The 25681-nt window shown below is 41.6% G+C and overlaps 1 protein-coding gene across 2 annotated transcripts; it reads left to right on the forward strand.

Moving 5' to 3' along the window:
- Positions 1-769: 769 nt before the first annotated feature.
- Positions 770-9855, forward strand: LOC118664629 (myosin regulatory light chain 12B-like). Of its 2 annotated transcripts, XM_036324961.1 has the most exons (3): positions 770-902; positions 8861-9041; positions 9697-9855. In XM_036324961.1, exons 1-3 carry the CDS (start codon positions 873-875, stop codon positions 9726-9728), a joined length of 243 nt encoding a protein of 80 aa, XP_036180854.1. In that variant the 5' UTR covers positions 770-872; the 3' UTR covers positions 9729-9855. The 2 variants fall into 2 exon arrangements, with proteins under 2 accessions (XP_036180854.1, XP_036180845.1); XM_036324952.1 differs by lacking the exon at positions 9697-9855 and having other exon boundaries at positions 8861-9214.
- The last annotated feature ends 15826 nt before the right edge of the window (positions 9856-25681 follow it).

The raw sequence follows: 25681 nt of genomic DNA on the forward strand, positions 1-25681 counted from the left end.
CCTCCAAATTACTTAAGGAGTGTTTTATAATGTTCTGAAAATGCTACTTCCTAAATTACACAAAGAACTAAAGAAACTAGTCAGAGAAGCAATGCAGGTAAAAGTTGTTACAATTGCATGGTGGACAGTTTGTGGCTTAGATGGTATGATGTCAGAAAGAGTGCCAAAAGCTTTACCAGTCCTCAAATTACTCTCCCATGGGTATAAAAGATTTCTGTGGAAGGGTGAGTACCAAGTAGGGACAAAAGAATAGGTAGAGTAGGTGCTGACAGGAACAGGTAAGGTGACAGTCATCCATGGCCTCCCCCCGCCCCCCTTTTATAGAGCACCATGTTGTTCTAACACTAATTTTAGGGTCTTCATCATCAGGAGGATGTAGTTTTAACACATAATTTGATCCAGAATTGTATAAATTCATGTGTGATTCATGTTTTAAGAGAGTGAGCGACTATGAAATTCCTCCCACTTGTAGGAACATACATGAAATCTATCTCCTTCATGGTTTGAAGGATAAATTTTTGTGCCTGGAAGAACTAAGAAGACAATTTGATCATCAAGTTTTTAGTAACTACTACTCTCTTCCCCTCACTTCACTTCTTACTTTCTCCCTTTATCCTTTCTGCTTCTGACGGATACAGCAGATTTGCAGAAACAGGCTGTCCACTTCCTACGCTGGTACTGTCACTACAGATTGCTTCAGAGGGGCTTGGGCAACATGTCACTATCAGTCTTTGTCATAACAATCCTGGTGTCTGCCCTGTGTGCTGGGTGCCTGGCAGAGCCAGCTGGCCAGCCCCAGGCATGCCCTGTGGATGCTCAGGTACAAGACTGAAGGGAGGGAGACTAGAAAGCATATTCAGAATTAGACAATAATGATAAAAGAGGGACAGACTCAGGTAAAGGTAAGTGTTTCGTCTGCCTAACTGTATCTTCCTGATGCATGACAATAATATGCTAGCAGCACTGTCCATGAGAACTTTCTGTAATGATGGAAAATTCTACATCTGTGCTGTCCAATATGGTAGCAACACATGGCTATTGGGCACTTGATGTGTGGCTAGTAAGCAACTGAAATTTTTATTTGGGTTCATTTTAATTAATTTAATTTAAATAGTTACATGTGACTAATGACTACTGTAGAGATGCTAGCATGTTTTTTTGGTTTTTTTCTGCCAACAATTTTTTGCTTCCATTTGGTCCATAGCATGGGAGAGGGCTCCAGGGTGATTAAAAGGCTGCCTATTGCAGTGATGGCGAACCTATCACACGCGTGTCAGAGGTGACACGCGAACTCACTTTTTTGGTTGATTTTTCTTTGTTAAATGGCATTCAAATATATAAAATAAATACCAAAAATATAAGTCTTTGTTTTACTATGATTGCAAATATCAAAAAATTTCTATATGTGACACGGCACCAGAGTTAAGGTAGGGTTTTTCAAAATGCTGACACGCTGAGCTCAAAAGGTTTGCCATCACTGGCCTAGTGGCTACTGGGAGAGGCTCAGGTACAATCCTGACACCAGGGTATGCAGAGGAAACCCTCAAAGGCCTCTGGACTTCAAAGACTTCTAATCATGCTTGAGGGTGAGCCTTTTGAAGGGATACTCGTCCAGCCTGGGGGCCAGTCAGCCTGTGGAGGTTGTTAGGTAGTTGCCCTTCTTCTTGATGACTTTCACCTTCTCATCTAGGAAGTGGTTCTCCAGAAAGTTGCAGAGATGGGGGTCTGTGTGGACAGAACCCAGGGCATGCAGATCCAAAAGGGCTTGGTTAAAAAACACACAAAAGGGCTTGGTTCAGGTTCTTCTTTGGACAGTTTTGCAAGTCCTGATAGAGGGTGTGGCCACCATGCTGGTTTTGCATTTTCAAGAGACTCTGGGTGCCCTTCAGTTCTTCCTTGGCCAACTCTCAGAGAAAGTGACCCATACCCTCCAGAGCCACATAGTCATGGTTGAAATAGCCCAGAGAGAGGTAGATGCAAGAGGCCTGCAAATGCAGGTTGACCAGGTGGCTGACAGTGGCCTCCTCCTTGGTGGAAAAATTCTAAGGAATCTGGGAGCTCATGGTTGCTAGGCAATTGGAGTTAAGCTCAATAAATAATGCTGACTGGTCTTGGAGGCAGAAGATGGCTCTGAAGGTTACAGCTGGAAAAGAAGTTGGAAGGTGGTGGGAGGCTGGAAGAAGGGGCATCCCTAGGTCTGTTCAGCTCAAACACTATTGAAGCAAGAGAAAGAGCTGCAGGACCGCTGAGTGCACTGCCGAGATACTAGTGTTTTAAAAGATAGCAGACAGCCCAGGCACTGTGGTTCAGTGGTTGAGCATCAACCCATGAACCAGAAGGCCACGATTCGATTCCCAGTCAGGGCACGTGCCTGGGTTGCGATCTTGATAACCAGTAGGGGGCATGCATGAGGGAGCTGATCAATGATTCTCTTTCATCATTGTTGTTTCTATCTCTCTTGCCCTCTCCCTTCCTCTCTGAAATCAATAAAAAATATATGTATATCTTTGAGTTCTGGGTTCAAATCCCAGATCTTCTGTGTTATTAGCTTGTAACCCAAGGAGAGACACTTAAACTATACCTCTTTTTACACAGCTGTAAGATGGGCTGATAATGCCATGGTATTGTTATGATAAGTAAGGTGGATGGGGCCTTGGGTGGAAGGAAGGAGGCATTTACCAGTGTCCACAATCAACAAAACTGGCCACAAGTATCTGGAAGAGGCAGAGGAGGCCCAGGGTGTGGTAACCTTTTCACATTTGTGTTGTCGATTGTCGTCTAGTTGCATTAAGATCTCTTATTTACAGACAGTTCCTTTTACTTTTTCAATGTTTTCATTAGAATCTTTTGCTTCAATTCTGAAAGGCAAGGACTAGATGAGAAAACAGAGACCCAAAGAAAAGAAATGAATTGCCCCAAAATGTTACACTGAGGAGTTAACAGAGGAGAGAACAACGATTCTGTCTGTCAGGGGCCAAGGGTTCCTCTGTCCAGGCTGCAGGAAAGTTCTCAAACTAGCGTGTGTGCAAAAAAGCCTCTTCTCAATTCTGTACCCTTCACATCTTCAATCAGCCATTAGGGTGATGTGTGTCTCAGCATTGACCTACTCACAAAAACGGGTGGCAAACCTGTTTTCTGGGAGGCAGCAACTGTAATCTTTGCCATCAGAGAATCCTATACTTGGCTCCCACATGACTGTGAAGAAACGCTTTTGTCTTGCTATCTCATCCTTTCCCTGGCTGAGTCTATAAATGCTTGCTACTCCGGCACGGAGATATTTCAGCAGCTCTGGGCTTTACTCTAACCTTTGCACATCCATTTGCCTGTATCTTCATGCCTGTAATTACTTAATTCCTTTCTTTTAATGCCTGTAAGTAAGAGCTCTGTTATCCGAGTAAAGATCAGGAAAAACAAAACCACGAAACGAAAACACAGGAAAACCATTTTTCATCTTGTGGTGCACAACCACGCCCCCTGTTGACGGAGGCATGCCAGTTTAAAAGCACAAAAAGAAATTCTTCACGACTTTATTGAGGTATAATTGATGTATCATACATTGCACGATTTAAAGTGTACAGTTTGATGAGTGTTAACGTGTGTTTGTGCCTGGGAAACCACCACAGTCAAGATAATGAACATTTCCATCACAGGCAGTTTCCCATTTGAGTCGAACAGGGTGAGTGCTCCCAACTCAAAACTATACAGTGGCACTGACCCCTGCAGGCCCATCTTTATTCCAATCTCTAGTCTCCATTGACCTCCACATGGCTTTTCTTCCTTTCCAGTTACAGCGTTCCTCTTTCTGTTTAAGGCCAGCTCCTTTCCTGGTTTTCACCCCCTCCCCGCTTACCAGGTACTGCCACTATGGGGCAAGCGTCCCCTTTCCCTGGGGAATCATCCACTTCTTATCTACAGGCTCTCTCTCTCTCTCTCTCTCTCTCTCTCTCTCTCTCTCTCTCTCAATCCTCTCATGAGGATATTTTCCCCATTGACTTTTAGAGAGAATGGAAGGGAGGGAGGGAGGGGGAGGGAGAGAGAGATCGATGTGTCTCTCTTTTTAAAAAATGTTTTTATTGATTTTAGAGAGAGGAAGGGAGAGGGGTAGAGAGATAGAAACATCAGTTGGCTGCCTCCTGCACACCTCCTACTGGAGATTGGGCCCACAACCCGGGCAAATGCCCTGACTGGGAATCAGACCAGAGAGACCCTTGGTTCATGGGTTGGTGCTCAACCCCTGAGCCACATCAGCCAGGCTCTACAGGCTCTTTTCAATCTTAAAAATAAACAAAAACAAACAAAAAATTAAATACCTCTTCCTGCCTCCTCATTCCTTTCTTCAGTCACACATTGCTCTGTGTCCTGTCTTCTTGTCATGGTCGAACTTCCAGAAATAGTTGCCCGAAATTACTCTCTCCACTTCCTCACTTCTCCTCTCTCTTAAGCCATTCCCCTGCCCCCACCACACAGACACTGTTTTTGATCCGGTCCCTTACTAACCTCCCTGTGTTGCATCCAGTGGACCAGTCTCAGTCCTTATCATACTGGGACACAGTTGACCACTCTATCCTTTACAAAATAGCCTAGCTTCGTTGTTTTTACAAAAGTAATTGATGCTTTTTTTTTTTTTAAGAGTCAGACAATAAATAAAAGCATTAGGAGGCTCTTTCTAGACCAGCAGTTCTCAACCTGTGGGTCGTGACCCCTTTGGCAGTCGAATGACCCTTTCACAGACCATCCTGCATATCAGATATTTACATGACGATTCATAACAGTAGCAACATTACAGTTATGAAGTAGCAACAAAAATAATCATATGGTTGGGTCACAACATGAGGAACTGTATTTAAAGGGCCAGAAGGTTGAGAACCACTGTTCTAGACTCACCCTGTTACACTGCTACGGATGGAGCCACTGCTGCAGGAACCCTCAGCTGATAGCACGGAGCAGCCTCAGGAAGTCCCAGAAATTAGTCGCTGAATATTTCTAATTTGGGGGAAATCCTAGTTGCTCTATAAACACCATAGAAGCCAAGAAATTGTTATAAACAAACACACAAACAGAGAAGGGCCTGAATTCAGCAACTCTTTGACTCCTGTCCTAACAGTTGCCTTTAAAAAAAAAAATTATTGATTGATTTTAGAGAGAGAGTAAGGAGGAGAGAAAGAAAGATATCAATATTTTTTCACTTTTTAAAAAATCTTCACCCAAGGACATGCTTATTGATTTTTAGAGAAAGGGGAAGGGAGAGGCAGGGGAGAGAGAGAGGGAGGGAGAAACATCGATGTGGGAGATTGGTTGCCTCCCATATGTGCCCTGACCAGGCATCAAACCTGCAACCTAGGTATGTGCCCTGACCGGGATTCGAACCCACAACCTTTTAGTGCATGGGATGATGCTCCAACCAACAGAGTCACCAGACCAGAACTATTGTTCCACTTACTTATACATTCATTTATTGATTCTTATATGTGCCCTGAGGACGGGTTGAACCCAAAACCTGGGCATATGGGGGACAATGCTTTAGTCAACTGAGCTACCCAGCCAGGGCAAGAGTTGCTTTAACTACTATCCTAGAGATGGCTGGTTCTACTTGACGAGTCCCTATTGGTCTCGCCAGGCAGGAAACCTGCCTGGGTATGACTTTCCTAATAGCCACCCTTTGTGTTCCCCTTCCTAAAGCTTATAATTGGGAGAAGGACAGGAATGAAGCATAGGCTGACCCAGTGGCTTTAAAGGGGTATAGGTTTTTAGACACATACACAAAAACAGTGTTCTCACGACCAATGTTTTTACCCAAGATAAAGTACAAAACAGGAAATAAAAATCATCCCCCCAAACTCATCCAGAGCAAGAGCCATAACAGTTTTGGTGAACATCCTTTAGCCATCTCTATGCAGTATATACACACAGAATTGCATGTATAGTTTCACATACATGAGATCATGACTTACATGTTCTTCTGTAATGACTTTTTTCACTCAGAGTATGTACTGGATGGATATCCAAGCCAATAGCTACAGACTAACACCATGATTGTTAATGTTTGCCAAACATTCAGGATATTTACTGGTATAAATCATGGTTTACTCAACCAGTCTCCTATTGTTGAGCATTTAGTTTGTTTGCTTTTTTTTTTTTTCATCATAAACACACAATGATAAACATCCTGAGCTCGGCATTTTGCTTTTGAGCAATTTTCTCCTCAGGCTAATCTCGAGAGTGGATTAGCTCAACACAATGGAATGAATGCTTTACGTTTTGATACAATTAGGCTAACTTCCTTCCAGAAATGTTATACCAATTTATTTTCCCAGGATAGCTTTGCCCCATTATCACCAATATTAGGCTTTATCAATTTCTGATTTTAGATGTGGCTTTTTGTAGACTGATTCTGTTTGTTTGATTAATTTGAGTATTTTTCTTTCATTAAGTTCATCTCATTCACATTTATTATTTTAATTATTATGTATAGTTTTAGTTCTGTAACCTTATTTTGTTTTCTATTTTTATGCCTTCTTGGCTTATCTTCATTTTTACTGTCTTTCAGTAGATTCTCTGTGTTTTCTTTGGATTTTTTTCTTTCTGATAATTTTGAGGATATTTTGCCTGCTTTTAGTTCTATAAGTGGGCATGAGTGCCTTTTATTAGACACTTAGATATGTCTTTCTCAAACAGTACAGCATTTACTACTGTCTAATAATAGCTTATCTTTATTGTATGTTTACCTTGCTTCATAACAACCCTATGATAGTGTATTTTCTTTCTTTCCTCCCACTAGCCCATATCTCCAAGCCTAAATCATCTAATCTGAGTGCTATGTGTACTCTAAAAATTCCTTTGGAAAGAAAAATCAACCCTGGTTGGGTCTGAGCTCAAAGATCTCCCCCTGGCCAATTGGGCAATGATGATTATTTCTGTCCCTCCCTCGACTGACAGTATCCCAAAGGCATTATTTTGTAACTAGTCTGAGCTGCTCCAGTATAGGCTGCACTTTCACATAGGTAATCTCATTGGGTGCTCAGAGCAAGCCTGTAAAAAAACCCTCTGATCTCCCACGTTCATGACAAGAAAACAGGTTTTTAAAAAAAGTGTGTGGCCTGGTGGCGTGGCTCAGTGGTTGAGCATTGACCTATGAACCAGGAAGTCAAGGTTTGATTACTGGTCAGGTTGCAGGCTCGATCCCCAATGTGGGGCATGCAGGAGGCGGCCGATCAGATTATTTCTCATCATTAATGTTTCTGTCTCTCCCTCTCCCTTCCTCTCTGAAATCAATAAAAATATATTTTTTAAAAAATGAATGTGTGTGATTTGTCTTTGTGACAAAGTACTCTTAGTACTCTGTGGGAACACTCAGCCAGTGTCCTTTAACTGATAGTCACATTAAAAAAAGAATAAAACAGTCAACATCAAGACAACCCAAAACACCAAATTGAAATTCTTTAGGCCCTTGCCCAAGAATACACTTTTAACTGGATGCTATTTAACTCTTAACTCTCTGTTAAAAGAAGTTATATTTATGGAAAATTGCTTGAAGTCTATAGAAGCCCACCCATCTCTCTAGATTTGTAAAAGGGGTTGCTCTAATTTTATGCAGGATGTGAATAACCATTACATGAAAGTATGGTCAACTAAGGAGGTAAAATACTGTTGCTACCAGAAAGTGCTCAAAGAGTTGCTTAAAAAAATAAATTTGTATTGATTTCAGAGAGGAAGACAGAGGGGAGAGAGAAATAGAAACATCAATGATGGGAGAGAATCACTGATTGGCTACCTATGCAGGCCCCACTCTGGGAATTGAGCACGCAACCTGGGCATGTGGCCTTGCCCAGAATCAAACCCAGGACCCTTCAGTCCACAGGCCGATGCTCTATCCACTGAGCCAAACAAGCTAGGGCAAGAATTGCTTTTAATAGGCCACTATGCACCATGAATGTATCAGAAGAGATCACATGCAAACTTATTTGACTTCTATTAATGTCTAATAGGATACTAGACAGTGATGGGTGGAAAAACCATTTCCATCAAAACCCCAACTAATTATTAATGGAAGAAAAAGCGAATTCAGGTTTGCTAAGTATAAAGCAAGTTTTTGAGAGAAATAGAAAACATCCCATTTATTTGCTTTCAAAATTAAGAACAAAGAACATAAAACTATTTGAGTGAGAAGGTGAACCAGTGTTTATTGGCCACTTACTCATGTTGGCTGTTTCACATACTTTATCTCAGGTAATCCTGACAAGTCTGGGGTAAGCTTCATTGCCCTACTTCACAGTTAAGGAAACTGAATCTTAGAGGGGATGATAATTTGCTCAAGTTCCTCACTTGGAAGTGAGGAACTAGGACTTGAACCCCTGTCTGTGTGATCTGAAACCTGTACTCTTTCTTCTATATCATTTTTCAAATAAATTATTTTAAAATGTTTTTCAGGTCATGGCACCGCTTCGTAGGAGTTGCTCTTGTCTCCTGCGGGGCAGCCTGGGTTCTGTGGCGAATTAAACAGCCACCGTGTCCAGCAAAAGCAAAGACCACACCACCAAGAAGCGCCCCAGACAATAAATACATATCTATCAACAATTGAATCTAAAAAACAAAATAGCCCTAGCTGGTTTGGCTCAGTGGACAGAGTGTTGTCCTATGGACTGAAGGGCCTGGGTTCGATTCCAGCCAAGGGCACATGCCTGGGTTGCAGGCTTGATCCCGAGTGGGGGGCATGCAGGAGGCAGCCAATCAATGATTCTCTAATGTGCTTGTCAGGTTTGACCAGTCATAGATTCAGGAGTTTAAGGAGGCCTTCAACTTGATTGATCAGAACCGAGGTTTCAGTGACAAGGAAGTTTGCATGATATGCTTGCTCCTCTAGGGAAGAATCCAGCGGACTCCAGGGCCTGTACACTTCACCATGCTCTTCATGGTGTTTGGTGAGAAGTTAGATGGCACAAATCCTGGAGATGTCATCAGCAATGCTATTGTTTACTTTGATGACAACGCAACTGGCACCATTCAGGAAGATTATCTGAGAGAGCTGCTCACAGGAATGGGAGGTAGGTTTACAGACAAGAAAGTGGAGGAGCTGTACAGAGAAGCACCCACTGACAAAAACGGAAGTTTCAATTCCATTGGGTTCATAAGTATCTTTAAACATGGAGCTAAAGATAAAGATGATTGAAAGAACTTTAGCTCAAACTGTCCAATTGCTTTGTCTTACTGTGTATTCTTTCCTGACACATCCCCCATCGTCAGAGACAGAACTGTTGCACGCAACTTAGTTTCTTTCACAGCTTGCCTCTTTGTTTTGATGTATTTATTCTAGGCCTTTCTGCCACTTAGCACTTATATAATCAGAATGGGAATGAGTCTGTAAATTGTGTTGAAAAAGAGATTGCAAATAAAAATCAACAAATATATATATAAAAAAAGTTTTTCACTATTGAAAGTTAAGGGAAAGAAATAGAAGATAAGAAAGAAAATGAGAGGAGACACACAAAAAAGCAAAAAAGGGAAAAGCAGAAAGAGGAACCAAGAAAGAAAGCCTTGTTGATTTGTCTTAAGATAGAAACATGAAATATACAAAGAAAGAAAGGCACAGAAATAGATATGTACTTTTTATAATTCAAACACAATTTCTAGAGTTTTACAGAGAGATACACAGAAGCTGATGTTTACACAAAGGTTTCCATCCCTCTTTTAAAAATGTAGGCCTTCAGAAAAAAAATAATGGAGGCCTTTGAGGAGTGGCAAGAAATATCCAAAGTGATGAGAAGCAAGGACCTACAACCAAGATTACCCAGCCAAGCGCTCATTTAGAATCGAAGGATATATAAAGAGCTTCCCAGACAAGAAAAGGATAGAAGAGTTCATCACCACCAACACAGTTTTACATGAAATGTTAAAACAGCCCAGCTGGTGTGGCTCAATGGTTGAGCATCAACCCATGAACCAAGAGGTCACTGGTTTGATTCCAGCAGCCAATTAATGTTTCTATCTCTATTCTTTTCTAAAATAAATAAAACATTTTTTAAAAAACGTTAAAGGGTCTTCTTTAAGAAAAAGAAGAAAAAAAATAAAAAATGAACAATAAAATGACCATAAATACATATCTATCAACAATTGAATCTAAAAAACAAAATAGCCCTAGCTGGTTTGGCTCAGTGGATAGAATGTTGTCCTATGGACTGAAGGGCCTGGGTTCGATTCCAGCCAAGGGCACATGCCTGGGTTGCAGCCAGGCTTGATCCTGAGTGGGGGGCATGCAGGAGGCAGCCAATCAATGATTCTCTCTCATCATTGATGTTTCTATCTCTCTCACCTTCTCCCTTCCTTACTGAAATCAATAAAAAAAATTTTTAATTTTAAAAAAATAAATGAACAAGCAGAACAGAGATGGACTCATGGATACAGAGGACATTTTGAAGGTTGCCAGATGAGAGGGAAGTTGGGGGGGATGGGCGAAAAGGGTGAAGGGATTAAGAAGTACAAATTGGTTGTTACAGAATAGTCATGGGGATGTAAAGTACAGCATAGGGATAGCCAATAATATTCTAATAACTATTTATGGTAATAGATGGGAATGAGCTTTACTGGGATTATCACTTAGTAAGTTATATAATGTCTAATCACTGGGGTGTACACCTGAAACTAATGTAATATGTGTGTCAACTGTAATTGAAAAATAAAAAATGATTTTAAAATGTAGGCCTTTGAGTTAGTAATCTCAAAAGTGAACAGCTAAAATAATCAGTTAAAGTATTTGTATTGCTATCTCAAGTTGCGAAGTAAACAGATGTTCTTCAGGTCATATCTTTCTGAATTTTGATTGGAAAAATCTCTACTGTTACTCTTAGGAAATAGACAATGTCAGCCCTGTCCAGGTAGCTCCATTGGTTAGAGAATTGTTCTGATACACCAAGGTTGGGGGTTTGATCCCCAGTCTGGGCACACAAAAGAATCAACCAATGAATGCATAAATCAGTGAAGTAACAAATTGATGTCTCTCTCTCTCTCTCTCTCTCTCTCTCTCTCTCCATTTCTCTCTCTAAAATCAATATACTTAAAAAAAAAATGGAGAACGTCACATTCCATAGGAGAAAGTGGTTCCAGAAAATCATTCCTATCTTGTGGGTTCTTACAATATCTCCAATAAAGATTTTTAAAGCCAAATGCTATGATTTAGATTATATCTTATCTGATATTTGCTTTGTGTATTAGATGGAATTAAGATAAGAGACAAGTCTGGCCTGGGAGTGGAAAGGAATTCTTTTCCCCTTTCCTAAAATATTTGGATTGTACATAGATAATGTGCCTTATAGCATTCATAGATAATGTGCCTTATAGCATACAGAATGACATTTAAAATTTAGTCTTTTCATATGAGACTGTTGATTTTTGTTGTTCCTTTATAATGAAAAGTCTTTGGAGATGGGGTGGAAATAGTGGATACCTAGTGATTTGTCTAAAGACATGTTAAAAAACACACAATTTGGTAGAAAATAACTTTGTTAAAATAAAGAATTAATAAAAACTATATCTTCATGTATTTGTAACATTTTAGGCACCATGGAGTGACTTTACAACTCCGCACATAGTCAGAATATTTGCCTCTTTTCTTTTTTATTTTAATTACTGATATATTTTTAGCTAGTTATTTTTTTAAAATATATTTTTTATTGATTTCAGATAGGAAGGAAGAGGGAGAGAGAGATAGAAACATCAGTGATGAGAGAGAATCATTGACTGGCTGCCTCCTACAAGCCCCCCACTGGGGATGCCCACAATCGGGCATGCCCCCTTGACTGGAATCGAACCTGGGACCTTTCAGTTCGCAGGCCGACACTCTGTCCACTGAGCCAAACTGGCTAGGACACTAGTTATTTTTTTAAAGCTATTTGTAGGTTTATCAATATGTTTACCAGTTCCCTTGCTCACAATTGCTTTTGGCACCCATTCCTTCCTTCAGAGTTCAGTTTCTTTTTTCTTAAGTATATCATTTAATAGCTCGTTCAGCAAGAACCTGTAAAAAGTAACTTTCAGTCTTTTCATGTCTGGAAATTTCTTTTTTTCTTTTTCTGGGTGGAGGGATGAAGAGAAGAGGCCCACCTGGACCCTGGGCTCAGGGCCGTTTGAGCAGTGTCACTATCTGTTTCGTCAAGAGCACGAACTTCTTTTCCCTGAGATTGTCAAATAAAAAAAAAACAAAACTGACAGCAGCTGACACAACAATAGGCATCTGGTGTGAATAAATCAAAATTATACCTATTTCTTGCCCTAACTGGTTTGGCTCAGTGGATAGAGCGTCAGCTTGCGGACTCAGGGGTCCTGGGTTTGATTCCGGTCAAGGGCATGTACCTTGGTTGCAGGCACATCCTCAGTGTGGGATGTGCGGGAGGCAGCTGATTGATGTTTCTCTCTCATGGGTGTTTCTAACTCCCCCTTCCTCTCTGTAAAAAAATCAATAAAATATATTTTTAAAAAATTATACCTATTTCTTTAGTCAGGTCAGCAAAAATTATATTTTTGTGTGTCACAGAATTTTAGTAATTAGTTTATTTGGGTCATGAGATAAAAAAGGTTGAAAATTGCTGACCTAGAATATCAGCTCTTCTATTCTCTCACTCAAGAAATTTCCAGGGGAGCTCAGCCGGTGTGGCCCAGTGGTTGAGTATCAACCTATGAACTAGGAGGTCACGGTTGGATTCCTGGTCAGGGCACATACCCAGGTTTCTGGCTTGATCCCCAGCAGGAGGCAGCCAATCAATGATTCTCTCTCATCATTGATGTTTCTCTCTCTCCCTCTGCCTCTCTGAAATCAATAAAAAAAAATATTTTTAAAAAAGAAATTTCCAGGAGATCATTTGAGATCTTGCTTTCCAGCATATCTCATCAGTTTGGCTCAAATAAACTCATAAAAATTCTCTACAGGTTTGGATGTTCCAAAGTTATTTTTAAATCTCTTTAGATTGTTCTAGTATCTTGAATTTTGGAGGTACATTTTTCCCGTTTGTTGTTCCTGCCTCTCCCTGTTTTAATCTCCCTCTTAGTGATTTATTTCCTTATGTGATTTGTAATTTTTGACTTTGAGCTTATCTGCAGTAGTGTTGTTTCCTATGGGGTTGTGTGCTGTGGATTTTGAAGGTGTTTTCAAATAGGTCAGTTTGACAGTTTGCTGCTGCCAAGACCATGCAGGTGTCACTAATTATGGGAAAGTTTTTATGTTGTATTTTTAGTTCAAGATTTCTGTATTTGATGCCAAATTGTGTGTGTGTGTGTGTGTGTGTGTGTGTGTGTGTGTGTGTGTGGTATATGAATAAATTAGGCCTTTCATCTAGTGTTATATAGGCACAGAATCAGTAGGATGGACTTCAAGGTTTTAAAATGTCTCATTTTTCTTAAAGCTGTTTTCAGTTCCATATTTCAATTTTGTTTCGAAGCAGTAAAAATTGAGCTCTTACTTTCATTCATTTACCTTGTTGTAAAAAGTAGAGTGTGTTGTTTTAAATTAAGTCAACAGGTCAATACTAAGGGAATTTTTTCATGCCTTCTCTATCAGCTGTTGCTGTTTTCTCCTCCAGGATGAAAGGCACTGAGACTTGAAGAATAGACTTCTTGTCTGTAATTTACAGACTTGATTAGAAAACACTGTGAATTATCCTTTCCCTGAATAAACTTTAATGATTCACTGCTTGTTGGGGAATTAGAAACTATTGATTCATGTTCTGCCCCAGGAGATGTTGCCTCTCTCTGCTGAGGGCTGGGTTTGGGTTTCCACTCTGCCAACAGGCAGACCATTGCCCACTTTTTAATCTAGGGCAGGGGTGGGCAACCTTTTTGTGAGTGCGTGCCAAAACCAGCAAAATCTCTGACTCAAAATTCTTCTGTGTGCCAACCCTAATTTTTTGAGAACATGTTACGCCTACTTGATATCTCTTAAGATGTACGTATGTGAAGAACCTTGAAGAAATAATAAAATTAATTCGAGCGACAAAAACACAGTATATGATGATGAAAAATACATTTATTTTTTAATGTATACATGTACACTGATAGTCCGACAGAAAACTTTATGACTCCGTTTGATATTATCAGTGGGACTTTTGCTGCTGCATCACTGATAACAGAGATTTTACATCAGGTTTATATTTCGTGACCTTCAGAGATATGCACGAGCTACTACTTTCATCCGTCAGGCTACTCCTATTACGAGACTTAACAAAATTCATCACTGAGAACAAAGATTCACAAGCGTATGTGGATGAAACCAAAACACTGGTCGGATCTAGGAAGGCAGGGAGAGTTAAGGCAGAGGCATAGAAATTGCTCTTCCCCTCGCTCATCAATCTATGTCTATGGTCTTTAAGATAACTTGTTATGTAAAGTTATTTATTTATCTAAGATGCAACTACACTGAATTTATCTGAAAAATAAAAAAGTCGATATTAAGAAAAAAATTGTAAATGGAAGGTTATAAGAGAGGGTTTCGCATGCCAGCAAAAGTTACTGGCGTGCCATGTTTGGCATGCGTGCCAGGGGTTGCCCACCCTTGATCTAGAGTGCATGAAAATCTTCCTTAGGTCTGGCAGGCAAAGTTTTGATACAGAGTTACATATATTTCCACATCTTTCCCTCAAATGTTACCCAATTAGACCAAACTTTCCAGAGAAATGAGAGATTTCTCTGTTATAAGATAACTAGAGGCCCCGTGCACAAATTCGTGCATGGGTGGGGTCCCTAGGCCTGGCTGGTGATCAAGGCCTATCGGGGGGCTGGCCGGCCGGGGGGGGAGGGACCATGGGAGGTTGGCCAGCCGGCCCCCTGATTGGGCCGATAAGGGGGGGGGGGCGGCGACTGGGGGGAGGAGCAGCAGGAGGTTGGCAGGCGGGGGTTGGGGGGGTGGCACAGGAGGTTGGCTGGCCCAGGGGAGGGGTCGCGGGAGGTTGGCCAGCTGGGGGGAGGAGTTGACTGTGGAAGCACACTAACTACCACGGGGCAAATCGTGAGTTGAACATCTGCCCTCTGGTGGTCAGTGTGCATCATAGTGACTGGTCAACCGGTTGTTCTGGTCGTTTGGTTGTTCGGTCATAAACGGTCACTTAGGCTTTTATAGATAGAAATGTTTGAGACCTGCACTATCCAATAAGGAAGTCACTAACCCATAAGTGACACTTGAAATGTGATCAGTTCAAACTGAGATGCATTGTAAATGTAAGATATAGAGTATGAAAAAAATGTAAAATGTCAATGATAATTATTATATAGATTATGTGTTGAAATGACAGTATTTTGTATATATGTTGTGTTAAATGAATTATGTTAATTTTGCCTGTTTCTTTTTACTTTTTAAAAAATGTGACTAACTAGAAATTTTGAAATTAGTTATGTCTATTATATTCCTACTAGAGGCCTGGTGCACAACATTCGTGCACGGGGAGGGTGGGTCCCTCAGTCCGGCCTGCACCATCTTGCAGTCTGGGACCCCTGAGGGGTCCTTAGCACTGCCACAGAGGCAGGAGAGGCTCCCGCCACCGCCACTGTGCTCGCCGGCCTTGAGCCCAGCTTTTGGCTGAGCAGCACTTCCCCTGCAGGAGTGCATTGACCACCAGGGGGCAGTTCCTGCATTGACCATCTGCCCCCTGGTGGTCAGTGTATGTCATAGCGACAGTCGTTCCTCTGGTCAATTTGCATATTAGCCTTTTATTATATAGGATTGGACAGCACTGCTACAGAGTCCTATGAAGAGAGAACCCCAAAAGTACTCTAATAAGAACTTCTGTCATTTTTCCTTGTACTTTCATCCACCATTTTTTTTTTACAATGTCATAATTTTTGGTATGAGTTAATACTGTACCACTGCAATGCACACAAATGTAAAGGCATATCTCACATGGGTGAGATTTTAAGGGTAGCATAAAAGGTGAAAGTTGAATATAGTCAAAATTACCCTTGAAAATCCCTTAGGAAGGCCTCAAGATGTCCCTGACACACCGTCTTTTAAGTTCGACCCAGACCATTTTTTGTCTAGTATTAGGGCAGATCCTTCTTTCTTCAATGAGACAAGTTGACCTAATTGGTTTGTTTTTGGTGCCACACAATAGGAAAAAAAGTCATAATGAAGCATAATTATATTTGGTGGGTGGGGTAAGAGTGTTGGGACTTTGGGGACATATGAATTGGTGAGTGGAGATGTCACAGGGTGTGCTCTCCAGAAAGCAGATACAGACTGAGTTTAGCATTCAAGACATTTATTTTTTAAGATGTTATTGGCATCAAGACCTATGGGAGGGAGAGGTGGAGAGCAGCAATGGGTACAGAGAAATGTTGGGTTGTTCTGCAGGCTCAAATACAGCCTCAGTCAGCCCCAGAGGGAGCTCTGGAGCGAAAATGTCCCTAGAGAATTGTCCCAACAGTAAACTGAAATGACTAGGCCTTAACGCCCCAACTTTAATGAAATGGGCTGCCCTGGGAAGAATATAACTATGGATGAGGTGGCTCTGCAATTCCTGGAAAGCTGACAGCTGAAAGCTGTCTCCAAGCAACACTACCACAGCTGGGGCAATGGGTCCTTCCTTGAAAGGAGATTCGCACAGTGCATTTAAGGTGTCACCATAGAAAATTGTTTTCTTTACTACCCAGCATCCATTTCACCCTTCAGAACTGCATGCTGAATTCCTTCTGAGCAATTACTTCTTTCACAGCACAGGCCTTCTTTAAGGGATAGTAAATGATATGCCCTGCCCTCCTTCTGAAGTTAAAGATCAACTGAAATCTCTTTTCATGAACTTTTGAATTTTGAACAAAATGAAAGAAGGATGAAAAAAAGCTTCACACTTTCACACTGCAGGATGGAGTCATCCTTGATGTCCTGGTTCCAGCCCTGTTTTCTCCAGATTCATATTCATTCTGTGAGCTGTTCAACATACTTCTAATTAATGCCCACCTTTATTTTGATGAACTTAGCCAATTTCTTTTGTTTGCAACCAAATAACCCCAATTGATGCTGGCTCCACCACATTGAAGAATATGATCTTGAGTAAGTATCTCTGAGTCTTGGTTTTCTCACCCGCAATTTAGTACAATAAAATCTACCTTACAGGGTAGAGCTGGGGTAAGAGATAGTGTATTGGACCAGAATTGTAATTAATAGTCTAAGGGGTTATAAAACAAATGAGAGGGGGTCAATGAGGAAAAGGGAGGACATATGTAAAACTTACAACAATAAAGATTTAAAAGTAATAAATAAGACTAATGAGGACAGTCTCTGGCCCTACAGTTTATAATTTGAGTTTCTCTACCAGAATGTCAAATGCTATATATGACAAACATGGGAATAATAAGGATTTCTTGTTTGCAAAATTTCTTCTTTTGGACTGGGCTTCATGTGGCCTCCTCTATACTGCTCTTCTCTAAAGGGCAGGGGGGGTGACACCATTCATGACACTGCAGCATAAATTAATGTAATGAGGGAAGGGGATAAGTAATCTGTCTTCCAAGGAATGTTGGACCAATGGATAATTAGATGGTAAGTTAAAAAAAAAAATACATCGGCCCTGGCCACTGTGGCTCAGTTGGTTGGGGGATCATTCCCTACATTAAAAGGTGGCAGATTCAATTCCTAGTCAGGGCACATACCCAGGTTGAGGGTTCGATCTCCGGTTGGGGCACATGCAGGAGAAACCTCTCTCAGTTTCTTTCTCTCTCTTTCCCACTCTATCTCAAAAATAAATAAATAAAATCTGTCCAAGGGAGTTTATAGAAAAATCCTTTTAAAAAGCCAATATTGGAGCCCTAGCCAGTTTGGCTCAGTGGATAGAGCATCAGCCCATGGACTGAAGGGTCCCAGGTTCAATTCCGGTCAAGGGCATGTACCTCGGTTGCAGGCTCCATTCCTGGCCTTGGTCAGGGCACATGTGGAAGGCAACCAATTAATGTGTTTCTCTTTCTTTCTTTCTCTGTCTCTCTATCTCTCTCTCTCTCTCTCTCTCTCTCTCTCTCTCTCTCTCCCCATCCCTTCCACTCTCTAAAAATCAATGAAAAAATATCCTTGGGTGAGGATTAACAACAACAACAAAAGCTAATGTTGGTCTTTGGTTAGAGTGTTGGTCTTTGGTTAGAGTGTTGGCCTGAGCATCGAAGGGTCGTGGGTTCAATTCCCGGTCAAAGGCATATACCTGGGTTGCAGGTTCAATTCCCAGCCAGTCCGGGAATTGCCCTGACCAAGAATCAAATCTTGACCTCCTGGTTTATAGGTCAAACCTCAACGATTGAGCCACCCTGGCTGGGCAGATGCTGTAGCTTATAGACACTCCTCCCTTGTTCCTCTCAATCAGTCCTCACTGCCAATATCAGAATACTTAAATCTTTTTAGTTGAATTATTTATGTCTTTGTCTTCCTTAGGCTACAAGTGAAAAAAGCAGAATGAAACACTGAATGATTACTACTGAAATATTTACAGATACATAATGTCTGGGATTTGTTTCAGAAAATGTGGGTAAGAGGCAAGAAGCTGGTGATGTAGATGGGACAGGGTTGGCCACAGGTAAATGTTTTGAAGGGCTGGGTTATGGTATATGAGGTTCATTACTTTATTCTGTAGTAGAGGTCCAGCACACGAAATTTGTGCATGGGTACTGCCCTAGGCCTGGCCTGCAATCAGGGCCATCTTCCCTGGCTGCTGGCAGCTGGCCCCACCCCCTGCCACCACCCATCCCCAGTTCCCAGTTCCCTATCATGTGATAGGAGCCTGCCGGCAGGGTCAGGGGAAGAGACCAAGAGGTTGGCCATTTCTGCCGCTCGCCGGCCCTGCCCCCCGCTACCAGTCGCCCTCTTGGTGTGGGGCAACCAGCAGGGCAGGGGCCTTGGCATGGCACCACCTGTGTCCACTACCACCCATCCCCAGTTCCTCATTCCCCATTGGGGGATCGGAGCCTGCCTGGGGGAAGGACCAGGAGGTTGGCTGGCAGGCCCCAATTAGGTGATGCCTGTGGGCTGGGGCAGCTCCTGCATTGAGTGTCTGCCCCCTGGTGGTCAGTGCGCATCATAGTGACCGGTCGTTTTGCCATCTGGTTGATTTGCATATTACGCTTTTGTATATATAGATATTTTGTATATGTTTTAAAAATTCTATGTTTTTTTTTAAAAAATATATTTTATTGACTTTTTACAGAGAGGAAGGGAGAGGGATAGAGAGTTAGAAACATCAATGAGAGAGAAACATCGATCAGCTGCCTCCTGCACATCTCCCACTGGGGATGTGCCCGCAACCCAGGCACATGCCCTTGACCGGAACCGAACCTGGGACCTTTCAGTCCGCAGGCCGACGCTCTATCCACTGAGCCAAACCGGTTTCAGCTCTATGTTTTTTTTAATTGTATGATTATGACTAGTTAAAATATGTATGCATAAAGCAAAGACTGGGGAGGAGAACACAAAAATGAAGAGTTTTGATAGCTGTTAGAGTAGTTGAACTATGGGTGAATTATTTTTTAATTGCACTTAATATAATTCCAATTTTTTTTCAATAAATGAAAACCCAAAGGAAAGAAAACACACACACACACACACGGGCACAACTTCTTTGTAGGTAAGGAACAGCAATATGCTGAAGCTGGCTTGTATCAGATTGAAAGGACTGATTGTTAAATTTTCAGGAATTTTGCATCCTGGTTAACATCACATGTATGCTGAACTTGACCATGGTGGGGATATTTACACCTTTTAAATCAGCAAACACTAGAAATCAGTACTTCCAAGAACCAGTTGTTAGAATTTTCTACAGGTAAGGACTGTATCATATGCTTTCCTGCCTAGAATTATCTAAAGATCCTGAAATTAATGGGTAGGTACTTATCAATTATTATTATTCTATACATACTTAATGAGGTCCTGGGCAAGAAGCTGTGATAGGCACTTTGGGGATTCACAGTATTATTTAAAAAAGAGGAGGATATTCTAAACTTTGTGAGATACCATATATATAAGAGATTACAAGAAAAATATGGCAAAAAGTGCAATGCTCAGTCATCTGTAAGAACTGTAGTTAGCAGACAGCCTCCAACTGTTAGTGCCTTTAGGATCCACCTTAGTTTTCTGAGTGTACACATTAATGGGTAGATTTTTATGGTACATACCTTATTTCTCAACTAGAGGCCCGGTGCACAAATTTGTGTACCAGTGGAGTCCCTCAGCCTGGCCTGTGTGATTGGGCTGAAACCGGCTCTCCGACAACTCTTTGAAATAAAATTATACAAAATACAAACAGAACTACAGTGACAGGAAGCAGATCAGCTGTCTAGAAACAAAATGGAAAAGGGAGAGAGGAATTAAAAGGTATGAGGCCCTGGCAGGGTGGCTCAGTTGGTTATCACATCATCCTATACACCAAAAGGATTGCAAGAGGGCACAGGCCAGGCCGAGGGACCCCACCAGTGCACAATCAGAGCCGGGAAGGGATGTGGGACGTTATCCAGCAGGGAGGGACCGCAGGAGGGCTCCAGGGCATGTTTGGCCCTTCTCGCTCAGTCCTGATCAGCCAGACCCCAGCAGCAAGCTAACCTACCAGTCAGAGCATCTGCCCCCTGGTGGTCAGTGCATGTCATAACAACTGGCCGGCTGGTCAAATGTCTGCCCCCTGGTGGTCAGTGCACATCATAGTGAGCGATTAAGCGGCTTTAGCATATCATTAGCATATTCGGTTTGATTGGTTGAATGGATGACCAGACGACTAGACACTTGGCATATTAGGCTTTTATTATATAGGATAACACTTATTTTTTAAAAAGGAAATATGACAAATATGTCAAATATGACTTCTATTGTTAAATGTTTTCCTGCAAGGCCTAATGCAATAAGAAAAATAAATAAAAGGTATAACTTTTTTTTTTTTTTTAGAGATAGTGGGGGGAAGGGGAAAAGAGGGAGGGAGAGAGAGAAACATTGATCGGTTGCCTCCTCTACGAGCCCCTGAATAGGAATGTGCCCTGTAGGTATGTAGGTATGTGCCCTGAATAGGAATTGAACCTACAACCTTTTGGTGTATAGGATGATGTGACAACCAACTGAGCCACCCTGCCGTGCCTCATACCTTTTAATTCCTCTCTCCCTTTTCCATTTTGTTTCTAGACAGCTGATCTGCTTCCTGTCACTGTAGTTCTGTTTGTATTTTGTATAATTTTATACAAGTTAATTCAAACAATATGTATTCTTTTTTTTTCCCCTGGTGGTGTTCATTCAGCATGATTATTTTGAGATTCATCCACTTTTTATTGCTGAGTAGTATTCCATTATGTGGCTATATCAAAAATTTGCTTATCCATTCACCTGCTGATGGACATTTGAGCTATTTTCAGTTTTTTTGCTATTACAAAAAATTCATCTATAAACACTCATATGCAGGTTTTTGTATGAATATATGCTTTCATGTCTTTCAGACAAACACTTAGGAGTGGATTGACTGGGTCATACAGTAATTATTTGTCTATTCTAAGCTTTGGCTCAACATCTAAAAGTATCACGCTGCCCTAGCTGGTTTGGCTCAGTGGATAGAGCATCGGCCTGTGGACTGAAGGGTCCCAGGTTCGATTCTGGACAAGGGTACATGCCCAGGTCTATTGCCAGTAGGGGGTGTGCAGGAGGCAGCCAGTCAATGATTCACTTTCATCATTGATGTTTTTATCTCTCTCTCCCTCTCCCTTCCTCTCTGAAATCAATAAAAATATATTTTAAAAATAGTTTATGTAAAAGTATCACCTTTATTTTCTTATTACTCACCTAACCAATTTAGCATTGTTGTATTTTTATTTTTTAATTATTAAAACATCTATTTTCTCCCCAAATAAACAACTCAGAAACAAAAACCACAGTCTGCTTGGTATTCCTTCTCTTTTAAGTAAGCATGCACATGGGAAATTGCAAGGACTTGATGTGGTCCCATAATGCCAAAGCCAATTTACTCCTATAGGAGGCAGTGGTAAACACACAACCACATCTAGGGGTGCAGGGTAGGAGTGTGGGGAAAGAAGGGAGCTGGTAATCATCGTTATCTAAAGAAATAACTTCGTAATGGTGGAATTTCAGAGGCCATAGGGGGTGTCATTTCTGGGGTGTGGATGAAAATGAACAAGTTAACTTTGGTCTAGAAAGTGAGCCAGCCTGAAGAAATTCTGGGAGGCTGTCAGGAAATAGGCAAATCGCCCCAGAATGACAGGTATCCTGGGAAGACAGTCTTGTGCCACTATCTACACTTTTTCCTGACCTTCTGTTTCCTATTTTGTTTTGTTGGTTTTGTTTTGTTTTTTGTTAATCCTCACCCAAGGATATTTTTTCCATTGATATTTAGGGAGAGTAGAAGGGAGGGTGGAGGGAAGAAGAGAGAGAGAGAGAGAGAAAGAAGAAGAAGAAGAAGGAGGGGGAGGAGGAGGAGGAGGAGGAGGAGGAGGAGGAGGAGGAGGAGGAGGAGGAGGAGGAGGAGAGGAAGAAGAAGAAAAGAGAGACACATAGATTGGTTGCCTCCCATAGGAGCCCTGATTAGGTGACTAGGGTGGGGATGGAACCTGCAGCCCAGGTGTGTGCCCTTGACTGGGAATCATACCCAAGACACTTTAATGTGAGGGCTGATGCTCTAACAATTTAGAAACACCGTCCAGGGCTGTTTCCTGTCTTTATCCACTTTATTTCTTTTTTTTTCTTTTTTTTTTTGGGGGGGGGGGGCAAGATGCGTTTATTTATTTATTTTTTTTAATTAAATCTTTATTGTTCAGATTATTACATTTGTTCCTCTTTTTTTCCCCCCCATAACTCCCCTCCTCCCAGTTCCCGCCCCACCCTCCGCCCTCACTCCCCACCCACTGTCCTCATCCATAGGTGCACGATTTTTGTCCAGTCTCTTCCCGCATCTCCCACACCCCTTTCCCCCCCAGGAATAGTCAGTCCATTCCCTTTCTATGTCCCTGATTCTATTATAATCAACAGTTCATTCTGTTCATCAGATTATTTATTCACTTGATTCTTAGATTCACTTGTTGATAGATGCATATTTGTTGTTCATAATTTGTATCTTTACCTTTTTCTTCCTCTTCCCCTTCTTAAAGGATACCTTTCAGCATTTCATATAATCCTGGTTTGGTGGTGATGAACTCCTTTAGCTTTTCCTTATCTGTGAAGCTCTTTATCTGACCTTCAATTCTGAATGATAGCTTTGCTGGATAAAGTAATCTTGGTTGTAGGTTCTTGGTATTCATCACTTTGAATATTTCTTGCCACTCCCTTCTGGCCTGCAAAGTTTCTGTTGAGAAATCAGCTGACAGTCGTATGGGTATTCCCTTGTAGGTAACTGAGTTTCTTTCTCTTGCTGTTTTTAAGATTCTCTCTTTATCTTTTGCTCTTGGCATTTTAATTATGATGTGTCTTGGTGTGGTCCTCTTTGGATTCCTTTTGTTTGGGGTTCTCCACGCTTCTTGGACCTGTAAGTCCATTTCTTTCACCAGGTGGGGGAAGTTTTCTGTCATTATTTCTTCAAATAGGTTTCCAATATCTTGCTCTCTCTCATCTTCTGGCACCCCTATAATTCTGATGTTGGTACGCTTGAAGCTGTCCCAGAGGCTCCTTACACTATCCTCGCATTTTTGGATTCTTTTTTCATTTTGCTTTTCCGGTTGGGTGTTTTTTGCTTCCTCGCATTTCAAATCATTGACTTGATTCTTGCGCTCCTCTGGTCTGCTGTCGGGAGTCTGTATAATATTCGTTATTTCAGTCCGTGTATGCTTAATTTCTAGTTGGTTCCCCAATATAAGATCGAGGGTCTTATTAGTTTTCTTGTAGATCTCATTAAGTTTATTGGCGGCTTCTAAACAGTTCTTGAGAGACCTTAAAAGTGTGGTTCTGAACTCTATATCTTCCATTGACAATTTTGTCCTGTTTCTTTGTCTCCGCATTTTGTTATGCTTCCTTGGTGCACTCCCTAGTGGTCTTTGTTCACAGTCTTATAGTTAAATCTTGATTGTTGTAGCTAATTCCAGGGAGGGTTTGACCTCCAGGCCAAGTGGCTATGAGAATCAGCTGTGTCAGCAGTGAGAGAACTTCTGTCCTCTAGGGAGGTGCTAATCTGGCGTTTGCCTGAGGCTATCCGGCAAATGCCTGTGTGCCGGGCTTGGGCGGGGTGGGTCCCACAGGATCAACAGGGTGGGCCGGAGAGAGCAGTTATGGCGGCTCTCAGTCCTGTCCCCAGGGGCTCTGCCTCTCTGAGTCCCAGCACCCGCTGCAAAGCTCAGAGAGAAAGCTGCACTCGCTCTGACCGAAGCCAGACAGTCCCGCTTCTCCCGTTTGAGTCTGGGTCCCTAAAGACTCGCCCGGATCTGGAGCTCAGAGTCTGCGACTCCCTCCGGATTGAAAACGCCAACCGCACCCTCCGCCGCCAGCCCGCTCCGCGCACTCCGCACCTCAGAATTTGACTTCAGCACTGCACCTCCTCTGAGTGTCCGTATGCGTTTCTCTTTCCTCCTAGTTGTAGGACTTCCACTCAGCCAGCGTTCCTGTGGTTCTGGGTGATGTCCCTTCCGTTTTTTGGTTTCACTTTTGAAGTAGTTGTTCAAAGCAGCAAACTCCAGCGTTAACCTATGCCGCCATCTTGGTTCTCTCCACTCTGACCCTTTATCCACTTTAAAAAAAACAACTGAGATCCAGTTTCTTTTAATTTTGTGCGTGCATTAAGATATACATAATAGCCTGGCCAGTGTGGCTTAGTTGGTTGAGCATCGTCCTATGCACAAGGAGGTCACTGGCTTGATTCCTGGTCAGGACACATGCCTGGTTTATGAGTTGTGAGTGTACAGGAGGCAGCCAATAAATTTTCTATCTCTCTCCCCCTCTTCTTCCTCTTTCTGAAATCAATAAAAATATTTTTAAATAAAAAGAATACATAATATAAAGTAAACCATTTTAAGTGGTTCAGTGGCATAAAATATATTCATGATGTGCAACCATCACTACTATCCATTTGCAGAATTTTTAAATCATTCCAAATGGAAACTCTGTACCCATTAAACAATAGCTCTCCATTCCTTTGTACTTTCTGTCTCTAAGAATTTACTCATTCTAGGTACCTCATATAAGTGGAATCATACAGTATTTGTCCTTTTGTGCCAGGCTTATTTCACTTTGCAGAATGTTTTCAAGGTTCACCTATTTGGTAGCATGCATCAGAATTTCATTCCTTTTTAAGTCTGACTGATAGTCCATTGTATGTATACACCACATTTTGTTTCTATTCATCTGTTGATGGAACTTGTATTGTTTCCCTATTTTGGCTACTTATTTTCATGTCTTTAAAAAAGTATTTTCCCCTGGTCAATGTGGCTCAGCAGTCTATTTGGCTTTTCCAGCTTACTTTTCCTTTTTTTAAAAAACCTTTTTTAAAAATTTAAATTCTTTATTGTTTAAGGTATTACATAAGTCTCCTTTCCCCCCTCACCACCTCACTATCTGTGTTCATTGGTTATGCTCCAATGCATGCATACAAGTCCTTTGGTTGATCTCTTACCTCCTCACCCTCTGCCTTCCCGCATAGGTTGGACAGTCTATTCGATGCTTCTATGACTCTGGTTCTATTTTTGTTCATCACTTTATGTTGTTCATTATATGTAGAAAGCTTACATAGTGTTTTTTATTGTAGCTATTTCACTCCTTATTTCCTCTTGA

Source organism: Myotis myotis, unplaced genomic scaffold (genome assembly GCF_014108235.1).
Source record: "Myotis myotis isolate mMyoMyo1 unplaced genomic scaffold, mMyoMyo1.p scaffold_m19_p_1, whole genome shotgun sequence".
Lineage (NCBI taxonomy): Eukaryota > Metazoa > Chordata > Mammalia > Chiroptera > Vespertilionidae > Myotis > Myotis myotis.

Excerpts from the sequence above, each read along its gene's own strand:
- LOC118664629 (XM_036324952.1), top strand. The coding sequence starts at position 873 with ATGATAAAAGAGGGACAGACTCAGGTAAAG. Across the intron at positions 903-8,860 it reads AGGGACAGACTCAGGTAAAG|GGAAGAATCCAGCGGACTCC; the intron begins GTAAGTGTTTCG and ends TTGCTCCTCTAG.